The sequence below is a fragment of the Drosophila miranda genome, chromosome 4, assembly GCF_003369915.1.
Source record: "Drosophila miranda strain MSH22 chromosome 4, D.miranda_PacBio2.1, whole genome shotgun sequence".
NCBI lineage: Eukaryota > Metazoa > Arthropoda > Insecta > Diptera > Drosophilidae > Drosophila > Drosophila miranda.
Genome location: NC_046677.1, coordinates 18,544,420 through 18,562,011, shown reverse-complemented (window position 1 = coordinate 18,562,011; position 17,592 = coordinate 18,544,420). Strand labels below are relative to the sequence as shown.

The window sequence follows — 17,592 nt, the reverse complement described above, 5'->3', positions numbered from 1 at the left end:
TTTGCTTGACGCTTGAATACCCACAAGCCATTTCATATAATGGGAGTTTATTTGGAACTCTTTTGGGTCTATGGAGCAGCTTGTGAGTCAAGATTCTACCAAACTAGAAAGTCACTGGAATATTGCCTCATTCAAAGTGTATGAATCTTCCTCAAATCGAATACTAAAGAAAAGGGGGTTCAGGAGTTAGAGAATTCCAGTTTTAACAGCCTTTTAACGATCCCGAAATTGTCCATCGGAAATAAAGAAAAAGCAATGCTAAGCGGCTCTCAAGCTGCTGTTAACAAGAATATACGATAAAAGGAGTAGGGAATATGCAATACGAATGAGGAAGAACTGCATCTACAGACACACGTAAATGTGGGGATCGAGGGATACGTGTGGGGATGCTGGGGAGCCAAAATCAAATGTACCGAGCTACAAAATATGCATATATAAAACAAACATGCCCCAGGACAATTGTCAAGGTGAAAGGGGGGCAAAGGGAGAAAAGTAGAAGAGGGAAAATCGACAGAATATAAAAATGAACTACAATTTTGCAAATTTTAAGCACATTCGGTGCTGTGAAAAAGTCGTCAGCGCAGCAAAAAAGCGATTTGCATATTTACAGCGATACAAGTGCAAACAACACCCACATTGGGGCAAGCAAAAAGAACACACACCCGCAAAGCACACACCCATAACTTGCAACCAAATAAATCTTGTGATGTCTCGAGAGAAAGACGTCACGTAGCCATGAGGGGAATGGGGCATAGGGAATGGGGAAAGGGCGAAAGTAAGAGATGCTGGATACGTTGCTTTTCCGGTTTCCTGCTTAAGTTCCTGCCCTACGTTTGTTGTGTGTGAAATCCTTGCAGTCAGTCGCTGGAGATGCCTCGCCACGAGCCCGGCAGAAGGTCCTTTCATTCTTGCGTTCTTGCATCCTTGCATCCTCCTGGTGGCCCCGTGCCCCGACCGTAGACTGACGATGAAAAATTGTTGCTAGTTCGCAGGAAAATTGTCAGAGCGCTATTACGAAAATGAAAATGAAAAGAAAATCGGGCTCATCATGTGTATATAAAAATAAATATTTCCCACTCTCCCCCCAGCATTGATAATGAGAGCCATTGCGAGGGCGACAGCGAGGACTAAACGTGAGCAAAACACTGGATTTATATTCAGATGGAGTAAGCGGAAAAATTCTGGGAAAGTGGTGGCGCTTGAGGTCGAGGAGCACAGAAGCTATTCGAGAATGGTGCGGGCCGGGAAAGGTTCATGGGGTTAAGTGGGGACTGTCAACGCATGCTGGGAGTTTGGGGACGGGGACGTGTGCGAGATGAAGCTTGGAAGGTAAGGAAACAGATGTCATCATGTGGAAATGCAGGATAAGTGTGAATGGAACTTCTTTGAGAAAAACATACGATCTTGGGATTACTGTTGGTACGAGTATTTGAAAAATCTGTATACTGGAAACTGTCAGTGTACCAAATATCTATTAAGCAAATTGCCAAAGTTAGGTCTTTAGTTTGTATATAGAGTCTCCTTTTAGTTACATAAATTGAACCCAAACTACTGCCAAGCACAGAGGAAAATATCTATATCCTCTCCTGTATTTTACATACAGATCCCTTCAGCCATGCTCCGGTTTTCGCAACTTTGTGCTTTCGATGTGGTTTCACTTGATAAAAAGAGCTGTTTTTCTTTTGGAAATTGAAAGGTTTTAGTTGGATGTGAGGGATGGGTATTGAAGGGGTTCCGGACTTCGACTTCCAGCACTCGTTAAGGCAATCGTGAAACAACGAACTGGATGCCATCGGGAATTCACCATTTGGGTGCCGTAAAATTTGAGGTGTGACTAGAAATAAATGTATAAAATATATATATATTTTTACGAAAATAAATGCCTAATTATATAATTATTTATTCCCGCGCATACAAGCTTTTTATTTATATGCTATCTGGAATATAATTTTTAAATCGTAATCTTACGATTTGCGAAAACTGGAGCATGGCAGATTATTTTCGTCTCTCTATCATCTTCTGATGATTTTTGTGGTGACTCATTTGGACGGTATATGTTTTGGATAACTTGGTCATTATCATGTATTTTTTGTTAGAAAATTCTCTACATAACCAACACTCCTCAAGGCTTCGGAGCCTCAATTCTAACCTTTCCACTTTTCAATAAAAACTCCACATAACGAATTCCTCAATTAATCAAAGTTTTTAGAATTTTGCTAGATTTATTGACTTTTAGCCGTACTCGATGCTTGGGGCCTCGGCATTTTATTGTGCATCCAGGAGAGCTGTGTCAACCGCAACCGCATCATGTACTCCTATTAACTTGCATCCCGTACTGGCAGGAAAACCAACATATTGTTGCGATGAACCCCTCCCCGCCCCCGTCTGTCACATTCAATGGGTAAATGGATAAATAACGATATGTTTACAGACGGCAGGGAAGCGTGGAGAGAGCCAGGGTCTGGGCGAATATGGATGTGGGGCAAGAGCAAATGTGGCGCTGATTTATATGCGAGTTTTTGCGAGAGTCTGCGTGTGCACAGCCAAGGTGGCACGTAACACATTGAGAGACCCGACCTGAGAGACAACTCCTTCCCTGTGGCACTTGCCTGTTGCCGCCTCTTCTTCGGCAGAGGCTGGCGATGGAGATGGGGCTGCGACTGGGTCTTCTGCCTCTGCAAACAAATGCGGATGTGCCAGGTTCTCACTGAGGCAGAGGAGGAGGCAGAAGCGGAGGCGGTGGCGGATATGGCGGCGTCTCCGAATGTCTTCTGAAGAATTTGTATGCAAACAAACGCGACACACAACAAACACACGACATCTGTCAAACAAACAACACAGCGGAGACGCACACGACAGTGTTTTTGTTTCGGCTCCGTGGGAATGGCAAACGTCTTCAAGGAGACGGAAAGACGGGACTTGTTTGCCTTTTTTTGGGGTTTCCTTAAAGCTTTAAGCAAATTCTCGGGCGAAAGGCAAATAGCTGCTCATTTTTAATGCATACTTCATAAATCCTTGTCATAACTTTGTTAGCCAAGTCGGTCCCGGACCCACTGCCGCTCTCCCCCAGCTGCGACCCCAGTTCGTCCACTTAACGTTGCGTATACGCAACGCTGGCTTCGCCAATGCACTTTTTATGGCATATGGCTGCGGCCCGCCTTGGTCGGGAAACTATTTATCAGGCATTTATATGCAGTGGGCTCTCAGCCATATTGCGAAGCCAGATAACGATTAGATTGGATGGAGTCGCCACAGGCAGCTGCCGGTAGTCCATGAATAAGAAGTGCTTCAGTATCCACTGTATCGGCAGGCACTCATCCTTTATTATTACCCTAACATCTCCTAGGACAGAAGCAGTACAGAAGTTATAACGTTGGTGGAAGAGCAGAGGTTCCACCTTGGGAAACAGAAGTAACCACAGATCCAATAGGCGGACATATTCAGAGGTATATCCACGGATATGAACACCTGCTTTCCTAGCCGAGGAATTCGAATGGAATTGGGCTCCTAGAAGGGTAGTATCTTAAGCTCGGACTAAGAACAACGACTTAAGAACTACGTGCAGGTTAACATTTCAAGGTTTCAGGTACTTTAGAAAATTTCCTATAAGGCCAATATGCTTTTCTTCGCTCTACATAAGTGAATATAATCTTGAACAGACTCTTCAGCCTCTACCCACTAATATGACCCTCAGAAACAATTCCACGCTAATTAACATTACACTTAGGCCTTAGGCCAGTCGGAGTCTCCCCATCCAATTCCAGCAATCGCCGAACAAGCGGCACAAAATTCTCAAGCAAACCGGAAATATTGTAATTTCCGCTTTGGCCTCTCCTTGTTTTTTTGTTGTTGCCGGCTTACAGGAGTCGCCGTTTTTAATTGCGGAGTTTCTTGTTTTCGTTTTCCACTTGAAATTAAAGCAAATACTTTAAGCAGAAGCAGAGGTCGCCGGACGGAGCAGACAAGACCCGGGGAAAAGAAGCGTGAAAATTTGCATGAAATGTTTTAATTCCCATGAAAGCTAGGTCGCGGACAGGCCCTTTCCCTTGCCCAGCACAGCACCCTCCTCCACCCGCATTGGACCCGGTTTGACATTTAAAGACAACAGCTGGCCATGCCCGCCCCCCTCGGCCTAATTGAATTGTTTAATGGAGTCTTACGACATCGGAAAAAAGAGCAGACAAAATGGTGGGGAAAAAATCAAAACGGCATAAAATAAAATGCGGGTCGAAGGCAGATGCCGTCACCTTTTCCCGCCGCCCTTCCCTGTCAAGTTAATGCCACTTGGCAGTCGTAAAAACGGCAACAAATTGTCGCCTTCGGTCAAAGGGGGCGGCGGGAGTCCGACAATGCCGGATAAAGAACCGGAAATAGGGGACCCGGAAAAGGTAAATCGGACACATTATTATTATCGTTATCAGGTCTCCACGCCCCCGCCCACCCAGCTGTTATCAGCTTATCGGTCTGGCCACGGCGCATTCAATTTACGTTTTATTAACCTGTCCGAGAGCCTCTCCCGCCTCTCCAGCATCCCCACCTCCCGAAAGTTTTCGCCAAATGGTAAAAGTTAAATCTGCTCACGTTATTCAAGCGTTTACGTGGTTTAATCCCAGGAAAACTTTCGCTCCAACGCCCCACTGGCTCTATTTTTTTTGGCAGTACTTTCTATGGATCTCCAATACGACTGGGATTGGCTGCCGGAAAATATGTTTGTAATTTAAAGTTCCGGCGTACTTTCCGACCCGTACCCTGAATGAAAGTACAGCGAGCCGTTCAAGTCACGTCGGGGCATAAAAGTGAATATTTGTTGGCATATGCAAACGGACGGAGGAGTCTTCCCAGCCGGAATCATGTGTAAAGTTTCTCCCATAACTTGGCCCGAAATTATAGGCATCAGATCGTTAGGAAGTTTTTCCTTGATTGTTGCAAAGTTTTGCCAAGCGAAATCTAGTTTATATGGGTCTGTTTGTTGTCCAGGGGCCTGAAGAGTTATTACGTATAGAGGCCAGGGTCTGGAATGCAAACCAGACATTATATACGTATCGCTTTAACTGAAATTCGACTTAAAACATTCACATATGAAATCCTGTAAAAGATTAGCCATTTTCGACACTCTTACCGTGTGTGTTCAAATATTAAGAGCCAACAATCAACGTACGAACCACAAATATAAGCTGGGAGTCTCCCTCCATCCCCTCCGATCTGGCTGCCATAATACGTGCTCTATATGCAACCATAAGCATTGTAAAAGGGCGGCAAAAGTGGGGGGCAGGACAACAATCCACAGACAGAACAAACAGGACAGAAGCCTGGGGCCCAGACTCCGACTCCGACTTGACTTCGGACCAGGTCAAATCTGGGAAAACTTACTGGCGACACTTGGAAAAGTTTCCCTCTGTTGGATGCCAATGTAAAATTGTGTGTCAAATCGGAAAATTAGTCCCCAAGGAAGTTGCCCGAAAGAGCACGAATATGAACTTCGATGGCGATGCCCCCCCTCCCCTCTATATAAGGAGGACTGGGAGGAGGCCTAAAGCAGCTTTAAGTGGTCATGAGCACGCCTCGACGCACTAGAGCCAACTGCACAGGACTGACTCCAACTCCGGCTCCGTCTCCGGCTGACTCGGCACAGTGGATGCTGGATGAGTTTGCGGATTCTACGTTTGTGAAATTGTGGGTTTTGGAATTTTGCTGATGCTGATGCCGATGCTGAGGATGTTTTTTTGGCATAGCGGAACAGTTGCGTTTTGAAGGGGCTTCCATTCGGCACGTGGAATGGCTAGGTTCTGCATGTTTACATTCAACATGTGAAAAGTTTAAGTGATTAGAGCGGAAAACCGAAGAGAAAACTAAACTTGCTGCTCGAATCGGATTATTCCACATGAGGAGCTTTTAAGTGGTTAAAGCAACAGTTTGAAATGTGACTAGAAATGGTTTAAACAAGCCAAAGTCAAGTCTTCTTCACCAATTACCCCTTAAACGCTGAACTCCTTACTTAAATTTCTTTTAATAGGTATATGTATGACCTAGAAAATGAAAGTCTCAACAGACACCATTAAGATTTTATCAAAATAAACCAGTAGCCAGTCGTCCAGTCGGCCAATAAAGAGTTAAATAACAGAAAAATATGCAACGCTTATTGATGCCGTAACTTCGTGGCTATCCACCAATTACAAAAACCAAACTCAACACCAAATCTGACACCACTCGATAGTACAATGTGTTCGAGTTCCCCGCCGCCGCGGCGCCTCGGCTCCCCCCGAGGGCTTTGGCTTAATGCGAAAGGCAAACAGAGGCCAAAGACACACAAGAGCCCTGCCCACACGTGCCGAACTCTCAGAGCAACTTCTAAAATGAAAAGTGTTAAAAACTTTTACTTTCTTTAGTTTTTTTTATCGGTGTGTGTGTGGGTGTGTGTGTGTGTGTGTGTGGCCTAGACAGAGGGTCCAAGCAGGGCATGTAAATTAGCTTTTAAAGACCACTGCGGGCCGGAGAGCCATCATAGACGCAAACACAGACGGCCACCGAGCCGGAGCCGGAGCCGGGATGGTACGGGACGGGCCGCCGTGCCCGAGACCAACAAGTGGCGCGCGCTGGTCTTGCTGCGGGTAATTATATTGTGGTCACGTTCAAGCGGGGCATCTGTTTTATGGAGTGTTACACTTTAACGCCGATCTGCACAGCCCTGGGCAGGTAAGAGAGAGAGAGAGATGGGGACGGCGACGGCGACGGCAGGACAAACAGAAAGAGAGGGGCCTAGTGCGAATGGCCACTCTGGCTTAATTGAATCAAGTCAACACTTAGCCCATCCACTGAAGAGGACTTGAGGTTGGGTTGGCTTTGCGGTTTGCCAGAGTTCAGGGCGGCCAAATGCGCCGAGCACAGTCGTTGGATCTTATGCAATGCCCTTCCACACCACACCGCACACTGCTCACCAAGCTGGCAGCCTATAAAGAGACTTTGATTGGCCAACACGGCGTATGGCCGATGGCCCTGCGTTACTGGCTCTGCCTCCGTACATATTGATTATGAAAATGAAAATATATACCCAATATATAATGCAGTAGTGCCACGATCTATCCCCGATCATTAAGCCGATTTTCTCGAGTTGTCATTCGGTGGAAAATTGTCAAGCAGCTTCATTTGTTCATGGCATGCGCGTATATATTTTTGATTGGCACTGTGCTGCAGAGTGTAATTACCGAGAATGTACCATATTTGATTAGCAAAATAAATTCGATGTAATAATTTGTCATTGTGAAACGTATCTGCCAATGCCCAGTGGACGCCCCTTCTCTCTACTCTGGGAGCCCCCAAGTGCAAGTACATATGATTACCCAAATAGCTACAATTAGGCAGGCACGTAAAGCTGACATAGTGTATCTCCATCCATCTATCGCTGTACTCGCCTCGCATCTGTAGATGTCTGTTGGAGGGCTAATTTCCCTTTTAATGCGCCTAATGACAGTCCAGACGGAGCGACCGGCGTGCCCAGGCCGCGCCGTTATTAATTTAAATATCCCCAGCCTGGACAAGGACACAGACATGGACATGGACAGGGCTGTGGGGAGTGGAATTGTAATTGGGAGGCATAGAGTGAGTACACACAGAATGGTCTTGTGGTTCGCGTAGGTGGCTTGGCCGGAGGTAAGCGCTGCTCATGAGTAGCGCTTATTGTCGCATTTCACACGTCTGCACAGATACTTTGATAAGCAGCCGGGCATGACACTGATATTCCAGAGGCAGTTGCATAGCAATGCGAAAGATTTCCTCCCTCTCTTGCAAATGCTCAGAATCATTGCCACATTCTCGATGGAAGAAGACTGAGCCAATAGGGAACGATTTAGATTTGTTTATCTAACTATTTGAATAATGCAATTCAATTCCGAAACACATGAAGTAGACTCTTCTCGATAACCATTATTATTTTGCTAGTTCTCTAATAGAACAAATTGTACATTAGATCTGCTGTTCAATTGCCCACAAAACAAATCTCATTTGATTGATTCTATCAGAAAACTTTGTTCAATCTGACATATCGTAATCCTCGTCTCGCCCTCTCTCTCCCCTCCCAGATATTTTGAGTTCCCGCGTATCACCTGCCATTTAACCAAATAATTTTTTGTCTAAGGTTTTTTGAGGCGATGAGTGTGTGTTTTTTTTGTGAGACAAAAGTGTGTGCCTCCGCCGTCTCGGAGCTCATTTATCATTTTTGCCCCAGCCCCACAATAGGTGAGGGGCAAACACAGCCCGAGAAAAGTAGAGGAGCTCTCGAAAAGCTCATTTGTAGTCATTTGTCCGTCTGTCAGATTGTTCCACTGTCGCTCTGTCGTCCCACCGTCCCACTCTCAGCTGTGTTGTGTGCTGTGATTGTCTTTTATTGTTTTTGCTTTCGTTTTGAATGCCATTTAAGCGTCAATTTGAAATCGCATTCACAACTGCCGACTTACGCGCCGCTGGTTTCTCGGTTTCCGCTCAAATTCCCAGAGGAGACAATGGAAATATCACGGGGATACATAATGCTATCTATAAACATGACGACATGTTCTAAGTGTCAACGTGAGATCTGGAATATACCGAATACGATGTAGGTAGTGCTTGGACAGCTCTTAGTCTGTTGATAAATAATTCAAGTCTTAGTAGTTCCAAGTCCCGCCTTCCTTTTTGTGTGTTTCTGGAGATCGAACAAAAGAACAGAATATCCACTTATGTTCCCATTTCAGAGCGTGGCTATGTTTTAAAACACTTTCATAAAACATCATAAACTTGCCTTTTCGAGCTTACTTGACTCTCCGATGATTTCACAGTTCACAAACTTCAACAACTCGTGCTGCTGCTTCACTTCCTGTTCCGATGAAATTGCAATTACACTTACAATTTATGGGCCAAGAAATTTCTTTATTACTGCTCCTCGAGCAGAGCGCAGCAGAGGCCCTGTCAAGCCAGCGATTTTCTGTCTAACTAACCGCAAACTCCTTAAGAAAGCCCGCAAACCGCACAGCGGAAATTCTGCTTAGCAATGCATTGGGACAGAAGGGGAGGAGGAGCCTGCGAGGGCGACCAGGGAAAAGCCACTTGGTGAAAATCTAATATAGAATGATAATGATAGAAAATATTTCTGGTCCCGGCCAGAGTTGAGTAGTTTATGAAGTGTGGGCGTCCGGGCGTCTGGGCTGACAATTTTCGGCAATTTCCACAGGACTGGGCCTCGACTTTGGGATGATTTGTTATTGCTGTTGGTTCCGGCCTTAGCCGCTTATAGCCGTCCGTATTTATCAATGGTGTTAAGTATTATTAATAGTGCGGTTCACTGGTGTAGTGAGCACAGAGGGGGGGAGGCTGTCAAAAATGTGCTACAAGCTGTAATGATTTTAATGAATGGACTTTCGGCCTATGATTTCGCCCGAAAGCCATTTTACTTGGGATGTTTGCATACAACAATTGCTCGCCATCGGGCTATCATTTATCTTAAAGAAAGTAAAGGCAACATTCTCCTAAAATCAATGCAATTTATGGGGACGATGTGCTCACCTTCGTTGGTAAATTTGCATAATCCATAAGTACTTTCTGTCTTGCGGAAAACAATCAGAGGGTAATTTACAAAGCGATTTCACAGTTCACAATTCATTGTCAAGAACACTCGCAATTTAAGTACAAAAAGAGCAGAGTAGAACGAGATAGATGGCGGGGAAAATCTTAAATGAGATCTTTCGGTGGCGTATACGTAATCTGCGCAATTCATTTTGCCTAAGTCCGAGCCAAATGTCAGCCAAATGCCTTTGTTTGTCCACTCTGTCTGTCTGGGTGTTCTACATAATGTGAATAATAATTTTGCTCATTTAAAACGTGTTGGCCATCCAAAATACAGGGAGACACACGGCAGACCGGCAGCGGCAGCGGCAGCCGCAGCAACGAGACCGAGTCCCAGAGACCCAGAGACCCAAAGACTCGGAGACAATGGAAACTCGGGGAATTAGCGCTGCGTTCCACAATGAAAACAGACCGCAAAGCGGGAAGCTGTTCTACTAATTGCAACGTTTCGAGTTTCATCCATGTGTGTCCGTGTCTGTGCCTGTGCCTGTGCCTGTGTCTTGCATAACAAACAAGCAACAAACAGTTTTCAAGCCGGCTAAATGCAAGTCGCAGACAGTAAATGAGTGCAGAACACCGGGCTAAGCGATGTGCGGAACGAGCGGAAAGAACCGTCAATGAGAATGCTCTCATGTCTGGGAAACGAGAGGCGCTAGTACATAAATTCTTTATGATCTGTTGTGTAGTTGATCATAACTCAATCGCTTAAAACAGTCAATTCATGTTTGTACTTTAAACTTCTTCAAGGAGGTCTCCTCTGTGAAGGTCAGGGTTAAAGAGAGGTCCCTTTGGAGCCCTAAAACAGTCCCAAACAAGAGTCCCCCTGCCAGGCGTACAAGGGGAGAAACCAGCCACATATGCAGTTCCCCTAATGAGTGCTAGGAAAACAATTTGGCCTGGGAGCCACATGCTCGTATAGTTTATGAAGGTCGAGCCCTAGCAAGGGACAGCCAGGACAACCGCAATAAAAGTGAGACTCGGGGCATATGATTAATGCTCGCACCCGTTTAATCATTTTTCATGGAAAAGACACACCCCCAGCCCGAAATCCTTAAACACGAAATGGAAGATATTTTTGTGCTCGTACAGGGCATGTCAATCAGAATTATACACCGACTGGACAATCAACTGCAATAGACAAAGCAGCTGCCACTTCATCTTGGCCGCCGAGAAGGATCTCAGATCCCAACTGGGACCTGCCCCCCAACGAGCTAACAAAAAAGCCAAACTAAAACTAAACTCATTTAACTTTCCCGTATTTTGATAGCATTTTACCTTGCCAGCCCGTAAGAACAACGGGTCCAACAACAGGAACAACAAACAACTGTTATCAAAATGTCATTCATTCAAATATGTAGGTACGGACTGACAAGGGGGCAAAGGCCTTGGTCCCTGGTCCCTGGTTCCTGTTGGCATACACTTTCCAAAAGTCCCACAGCAATATGCGATTGTATGGTAGGGAAAATAACTAAGACTTGACCCTTTGGAACTCGAATAAATTACACCGCAGTGTGCTAGATATTTAAATATTAGTCTGACACCTGGCTTTTTTTCTTCCAGTGTAACTCGACCTCACCCTCTCTTTACCTTTGTTGATATTCCGCTTTCTTTAATTTCCCATTCGTGTGCCTCTCCTCTTTGCAGTGACTGCCACTGAAAGCAGCAGCAACAGCAGCGCATCCTCCGCAGTCGTCATGGTGGCGGTCACGCCGAGCATCGCTGGCAGCGGATCGAGCAGCGGAAGCGGCGCCATCACCTTCGGCAGCAGCAGCAGCAGCAGCACCACCACCACCACCACCGAAGCGCCACCAGAACAGCAGCAGCCGCAGGGTAAGTCCCGAAAACTAATCTCTCCCCCTCCACTCCTCCACTGCTCCACCCGTACCCACCTTTTGCTCGCAAACTAAATGACAAACAATGCGCCGCGCCGCCTCTTCGAATTGCTTATAGGCCACTGCCTGCTGGACGGGCTCTGGGTGCCAGAGACGACGGTGCACTGTGAGAAGCAGACAAGCTGCCGCGCCATCCAGCGGACCGGCCACTGTTGTCCCGATTATAAATGCGGTAAGTGGTAGCTGCGGCTCCGCCCACACCCTCACCCGGCATCGTTCGGAAGCATTTATGCAAATCTCTTCCTCCTCTTCCACGCGCAGATTGCGAAAAGGATGGAAAAACTTACGCCAATGGTTATAAATTGGTGGATCCGGATACCCCATGCACTGTCTGCTACTGCAAAGGTGAGTTGATTGAGTTTACGGTAGAGCTAGAAGAGACGAGGCATCGATATAGAGCCATGGCACTGCCATGAACTCAGATTCGGGATTGGGTCTTGGTCAGTTATAGGTTCAAAGGCTTCCTGTGGGACCAATTATGAATGAGTATAAATTGGTGGATATGATACTTGTAAAGTTTCCTTAAAAACTGGGGGTTATAACATCCATAGTTAGTCTTTAGATACATCCAAAACAGGCTACCGTGAATAACAAACGCTTAAAGTTCAATTTAAGAACTAATATCTACATCTCTTGAATGACTTGACCGATTTTAACCACGGAAGGTGGGAAAGGTTTCAAAAAACGGAATATAAAGGGAATATTTAAATAGGCGCCCACTGGCCACTTACGATGATTGTGATGATTTCAATTGGAAAACAACTTGAAAACTAATGAATAACGAACTTGGGTCGTCGCACTATAAACAGAGAAGGACCAAAAAGACGAGAGGGAAACAGAAGTTGAAGATGGTGTAAAATCGCAATGGCGGAAACTTCAAGCGACAGTCAAACGGCGGGAATTGGAGATGATGAACTGAAGATGGCGGAAACGGAATATTGAGTATTCCCTTGTCGGAAAAACAACAAATATTTTATACCCACCAAGTATTACAAAATATTGTAGAATACTTTCCCCCATTTCTCCTTCTTGTCGTTAGTTTTCAATGAATATTTCTAAGATCTGCAATCATATTCTGTGGTGCACAAAATAAGATTGCAGGAACGTGTTGACTTATTAAAAATATATTTTGCTCGGTGTTTGGTTCAATATAAACAGAAATAATCATCGAAAGGAAAACTCACGTTGATACCAGCCAGATTTTTTTCTCCAATAAAGTTCAAGTGCACTTATTTTTAATTGCAGGTAAACAGAATAATCTGAAAAAGAGTAAATCTTTGAGAAATTAGTAATAAATTAAGATTTATTGCCTGTCCCGAGCATCACCTGACATTAATATCTATAATAATTCTCAGAAAATTGAGGGTCAGTTGAGGCTCAAATTGAGCTGTTTTATCTAAACTTAAATACTAATATATAGAAGGTACTGTATATATATATATAAGAAGTCCTGAATTGGATAATTTCCAGTCGACAAATAATGATCTTAGGGCAATAATTTCTTGGAAATAAATGAGATGTAAATGTAAGGTCAAAATAGGTTTTGGCAGATGTTGGTCACACATCTCATAGCTTAAGTACCGTCATTTGCCAGAGTTTTTACCAATCACACTCCATTCGTTGCAGGCGGCGAGATTGTTTGCAGCTCAGTGACCTGTTTCCGGCGGGACGACTGCATGCCCAAGTACGTGCCCGGCCGCTGCTGCCCCGAGTACGACAATTGCCCGAGTAAGTGCCACACGGTGGGGCCTTCACTGCGTTCGAGACTAATCCAATCTTTCCACACCCAATCCACAGTTTTGGACAACAATCCGCCGTTGTCCAGCGAGGCGAGCAGCACATCCACCCAGAAGCCGGCGGCAGTGGCTCAGCCCGCTGGCTATAACTGGAATATTACCATCAAGGAGATCACTAAGCCCTCTGAGATTCGGATTACCGACGATAACAAGGCTAAGCCGGCGATTCCCACCAGAAAGTCGGCCGGTACAGGTACAGTGGTTACCACCGAGGGAGCACCGCCTTCGGGGACAACGGCAAGTTCCGTTGGCAGTACAACAGCAACACCAACAGCAGCAACAACAGCAACAACACAAGCAACAGAAACATCAACGACATCCGAAGCAACATATCCGCCGACACCAACAACTGTCCTGATATCCACCGACGCCGCAGCAACACCAACGACTTCGGTGGCGTTGGCTCCGCTTAGCCAAGACACAACCCCGAAAGCACTTCCAGGCACTTCCAGCAGCGAGAGCTTAAAGCTTATTGCCTCGGCGGGCTACATAGAGCGACCGCATGCCCAGAGCGGCAACGACGTGGAGCAGAATATAAAGAAAAATCCGCTCGTCAGCTACAATGCCGATGGCCTGCTGCCTCTCGCCCAGAACGATCCCAGCAAGATCAGCTTTAAGCGGGAGTTCACCACAGAGCGGGCCTCGCCGAGCACCCAAGGGTACGAGGAGCCCGGGACTGGTGGGGCGGAGTCCGTGTTCATACAAAACGGCTTTGGGGATGCCTTAGCTGAGATTCCCGACGGAGAGCTGGAGCCGGACACTGCGGGCAGTGACAACATCTACCACATAATCTCCACCACTGAAGGCCCCAGCACTGGCATTGGCGCGAGTACAGATTCGAACTCCCCCGTCACCAGGAAGAACAGCACCAGAGCCAACCCAGAGACAGAAATCAGTACGGAGGGCCCCGGCAGTAGCAGTGAGATGCCTCCCATGAGCTCCACCCACCACATGGACGCGGATGAGGATGTGCCACAAGTCGAGTCCAATCCGGCGTACCCCTCGCTGCCCGAAGACGACTTCAGCTTGCGAGACGTAAACTTTCCCCTGGTGGAGCTGGAGGATGTGGCCGATTCTTACACCAAGGACGAGCCGAGGAGCATACCGAGTCCCTTCGAGGTGGACAACAGGCACACCAAGGTGATGCAAGAGTCCGCTCTGGATGGCAGTGGAAGCGGAAGTGGCAGTGGGGACATGGAACCCTATCTCGAGGGATCCTCGACAACCGATCACGTTCCGATGTCTGCCTCCTCCAGCAAGGAGAAAAGCTCGGTGGTACCCCTCCTGATGTACAGTGCCGAGGACAATTCCGGGGAAACGCGCATTCAGAACGCGAGTGATCTGCAGCTGGAGAACATTGGGCACGGCCAGAGCGAGAATGAGACAAGCGAAGAGCTGGAGGCTCTGGAGGGACTGATGGGCAGTGGCATCGGTAACAGTAGTGGGGAAATCAAAGAACCCACCACCCCGCGATCCATCCCAATCTCTGCCTTGGACATCGACGAGCTGGGCTCTGGGGCAGGTCAACTGCAGACATCGGGCGGCGTGGATCCCAAGGCCGATGCCGAGAGCCTCAAGCTCGACGAGAGCCAAGAGACTATAGCCAAGACGACCTCAGAAGACAAGTCGTCGACGCGGGCCGAAAAAAGCTTTGTGGAGCGGGCACTGCCCCTGGGACGGCTCTACCTTCAGCGGATCTACTGATCGGCACCTGGCGGTGTCTGAACCGGATCGACAAGCAAACCTTTTATTGTATATATATATATATACACTCTAAAGCCTAGCCAACGAAAATCCAGCTATTGAAGTGATCGAGTGTTAGGTCTAAGTAGTCAGAAAGGGAGTAGAAGGAGGGAGGAGCAGAGTTCTTCTGGGAGGTGGAAGTTATTTCCATAGACTGCATAAAACGCGTGTAATGATCATAAGCATATGTATGTAAGCATAAAACAATATCTACGATTAGCAAAGCTGGGCTCTCCAAATGCAATAACTAAATGCCGCTCTATTGGTTTAGCTCTCGAGGCGCACAGGACAGCAATACGAGTAGGTATCGCTAAGATACAAACTATATATCATATATGAGCATCTCTAATTTATACGTACGACCTAAGTGCACGTAAGCATTCAATCATTAGCACGCCCACAATCGAAATTCATCGCATAAGTCGCAATTTTTAACTTGTTTTATCTCATCCTGAATTTATTTAATTTGTAACTTATTTCTTAACGAAAATATGGAAATGATTTGAACACGGAAAGCCGAATGATGTGAATTATTTGCTCTAAAGGTGATTTATTTTAAAATGAAATGGCAAATTATATTATATAGTCCTCTTCGATTTGAAAAGCTTTTAAGTTTAGACTGAATATGAAAAGGTTTTAATTTAAAGCAACATACACGTACGCCTACTTTAACCGTAATTTATTTGATATACAGAATTTAATTAATTTAATTTTGGCATGAAATAAATATTCTTCGATATTAAGAACTGCAAGTTTTGAATTTAAAAACTATAATAATGAAAACATAAACTAAAAACTAACCAGAAAGCAAAGTGTCAAAATGATAATTCAGTTATTTTTTTTTTTTTAGTCTTTATATCCTACATACTATATGTGTATAAACATATCTAACTTATTTAGGCGATGATTCCAAACTAACACACACACCCACACACACACAGTCTTTTGAAATACAGTAAACTATATTTTAGAAATACTTTAACTAGTGTAAATTAGTTTCAAGTCCATTTTCAAATGTATGAATTATAAAATAAAAAAATTCGAATACAAACTTGAGAAAATAAATAATCTCAATAATTACGGTTATCCATTTGACGTACGGATAAACTTAGAAATCCTTCATTTGATATTCTCAAATCGGACGGAATTTGTGCGGGACTTGAGAACCATGGAATGGTAATATGGCATGGCAGATAAATGCAAATAAATACGCATTTTATTCTCTTGAAAGTTTTCAAGATAGAAGTGGAATGCGAGCGTGAGGTCTCCCCTCCTGCCCATCGGTTGCATAAGCAGCATCAGCCACGCCCTCTCGGATCCCTCATTACACATGCAAGAGCATGAGGCGGCAATTACCCAGAAATTAAATAAACAAAACGAAGCCCGAGAAAACAACGAAGACCACAATCACGACGACAACTGTTGCATCACGTCAGCGCAGCAAAGCCGCCGGTGGGGCAGGCGCCTCGGGTTACCCACTGCCAACAGCTTACATACTCGTACTCATACTCGTACTCGTACTCATACTCGTACTCGTACTCTTACTCGTACGTATTGAACTGTAATGCACAATCGCATCGCACAAAAAGTCGCTTATGTAACAAGGTTGAGGATACAACAACGAAAACAGCGGCTGCGGACACCAGCTGGTTGGTGGAAGCGATGTTTTTGTTAATTTGTATGCGCACCGGGATAAGCGAGGAGAAAGTCAGCGAAGAGCATTAGGAAAAAGCTACAAAAACGTAATAAATCACATCGGACCCCCGCGATCACTTTCGATTAAAAATTTGGTCGCGGGAGAGGAGCCAACAGGTTTGGGGAGGATTACTTTCGCTTTGGCTAGAGCAGAAGACAAATAGCTGTGATTAAATTACTTTCATTTTTGTTGTTTTTTTTTTATTATTGGGAAACTTAACAAAAGATGCGAAATGGAAATGATCTAACAAGTAAAGTCTTACATCTTAATTGCGACCGATCTGGTCGACCTGGGCCTGCAGGTTGTTTATCACCTCGGAGGGCACCTGGTCGCCCAGGATCTCGAAGAGATTGATGCGCTGGTTGCCGGGAATCTGCTCGTAGGCACCCAGCTCAATGCCCTCTTGAACGTTCTGTATCTGGGCGTCCTTGGGTATGAGAAGGGTTTGCTGTGCCTGCCGGATGGCTTCGTTCGTGTAGGCGGCCCCCTCGCGGCCCTGGGGCAGGGCCTGAGCGCCCGCCAGGAGCAAGGCAAGCATCGAACACAGCGCGAACACTTTCATTTTTCTCGAGGATATGTAAACTGCAAGAGATGCGCGGTTTTTAGACTCAATCAAACTTCAAGCTTTCACGTAGATTCGTTTGGACGAATGTTTTAGGCAATTTTGTTTCTTACTGATTTCAAGACCCTGTCTTACCTTGCGCGTGTCGTTTCTTGTAATGTTTCGGCTGCGCAGGCGCTGAGCTCGTTTTATAAGCTGAGCTCCGTCGCTGGAAGACCCCAACGTCTGGAAAGCTATGACTCTTTCGTTTGGTTTCGTTTCTGGTTTTTGTGAAGCCCACAGGGAAAAAAAATATAAAAAGTAAAATTACTT

At 45.6% G+C, this 17,592-nt stretch overlaps 2 protein-coding genes across 2 annotated transcripts in view; one reads left to right on the top strand and one right to left on the bottom strand.

Moving 5' to 3' along the window:
• The window catches only part of LOC108164008 (mucin-5AC), a 29,503-nt gene extending 13,404 nt beyond the window's left edge, over window positions 1-16,099 (top strand). The window contains exons 3-7 of the mRNA XM_033392583.1: window positions 11,236-11,421; window positions 11,542-11,655; window positions 11,745-11,828; window positions 13,110-13,211; window positions 13,281-16,099. Of these exons, the coding sequence (XP_033248474.1) occupies window positions 11,236-11,421; window positions 11,542-11,655; window positions 11,745-11,828; window positions 13,110-13,211; window positions 13,281-14,983 (2,189 nt within the window). The 3' untranslated portion in view covers window positions 14,984-16,099. The remainder of the gene's footprint in view (window positions 1-11,235; window positions 11,422-11,541; window positions 11,656-11,744; window positions 11,829-13,109; window positions 13,212-13,280) is intronic.
• Window positions 16,100-16,896: 797 nt separating this feature from the next.
• LOC108161652 lies at window positions 16,897-17,524 on the bottom strand. The gene is made up of 2 exons (XM_017295954.2): window positions 17,416-17,524; window positions 16,897-17,300 (listed from the first exon to the last, which is right to left on the bottom strand). Exon 2 carries the CDS (start codon window positions 17,278-17,280, stop codon window positions 16,984-16,986), a length of 297 nt encoding a protein of 98 aa, XP_017151443.1. The 5' UTR covers window positions 17,281-17,300; window positions 17,416-17,524; the 3' UTR covers window positions 16,897-16,983.
• Between the last annotated feature and the right edge of the window lie 68 nt (window positions 17,525-17,592).

Excerpts from the sequence above, each read along its gene's own strand:
- LOC108161652 (XM_017295954.2), bottom strand. The coding sequence starts at position 17,280 with ATGAAAGTGTTCGCGCTGTGTTCGATGCTTGCCTTGCTCCTGGCGGGC.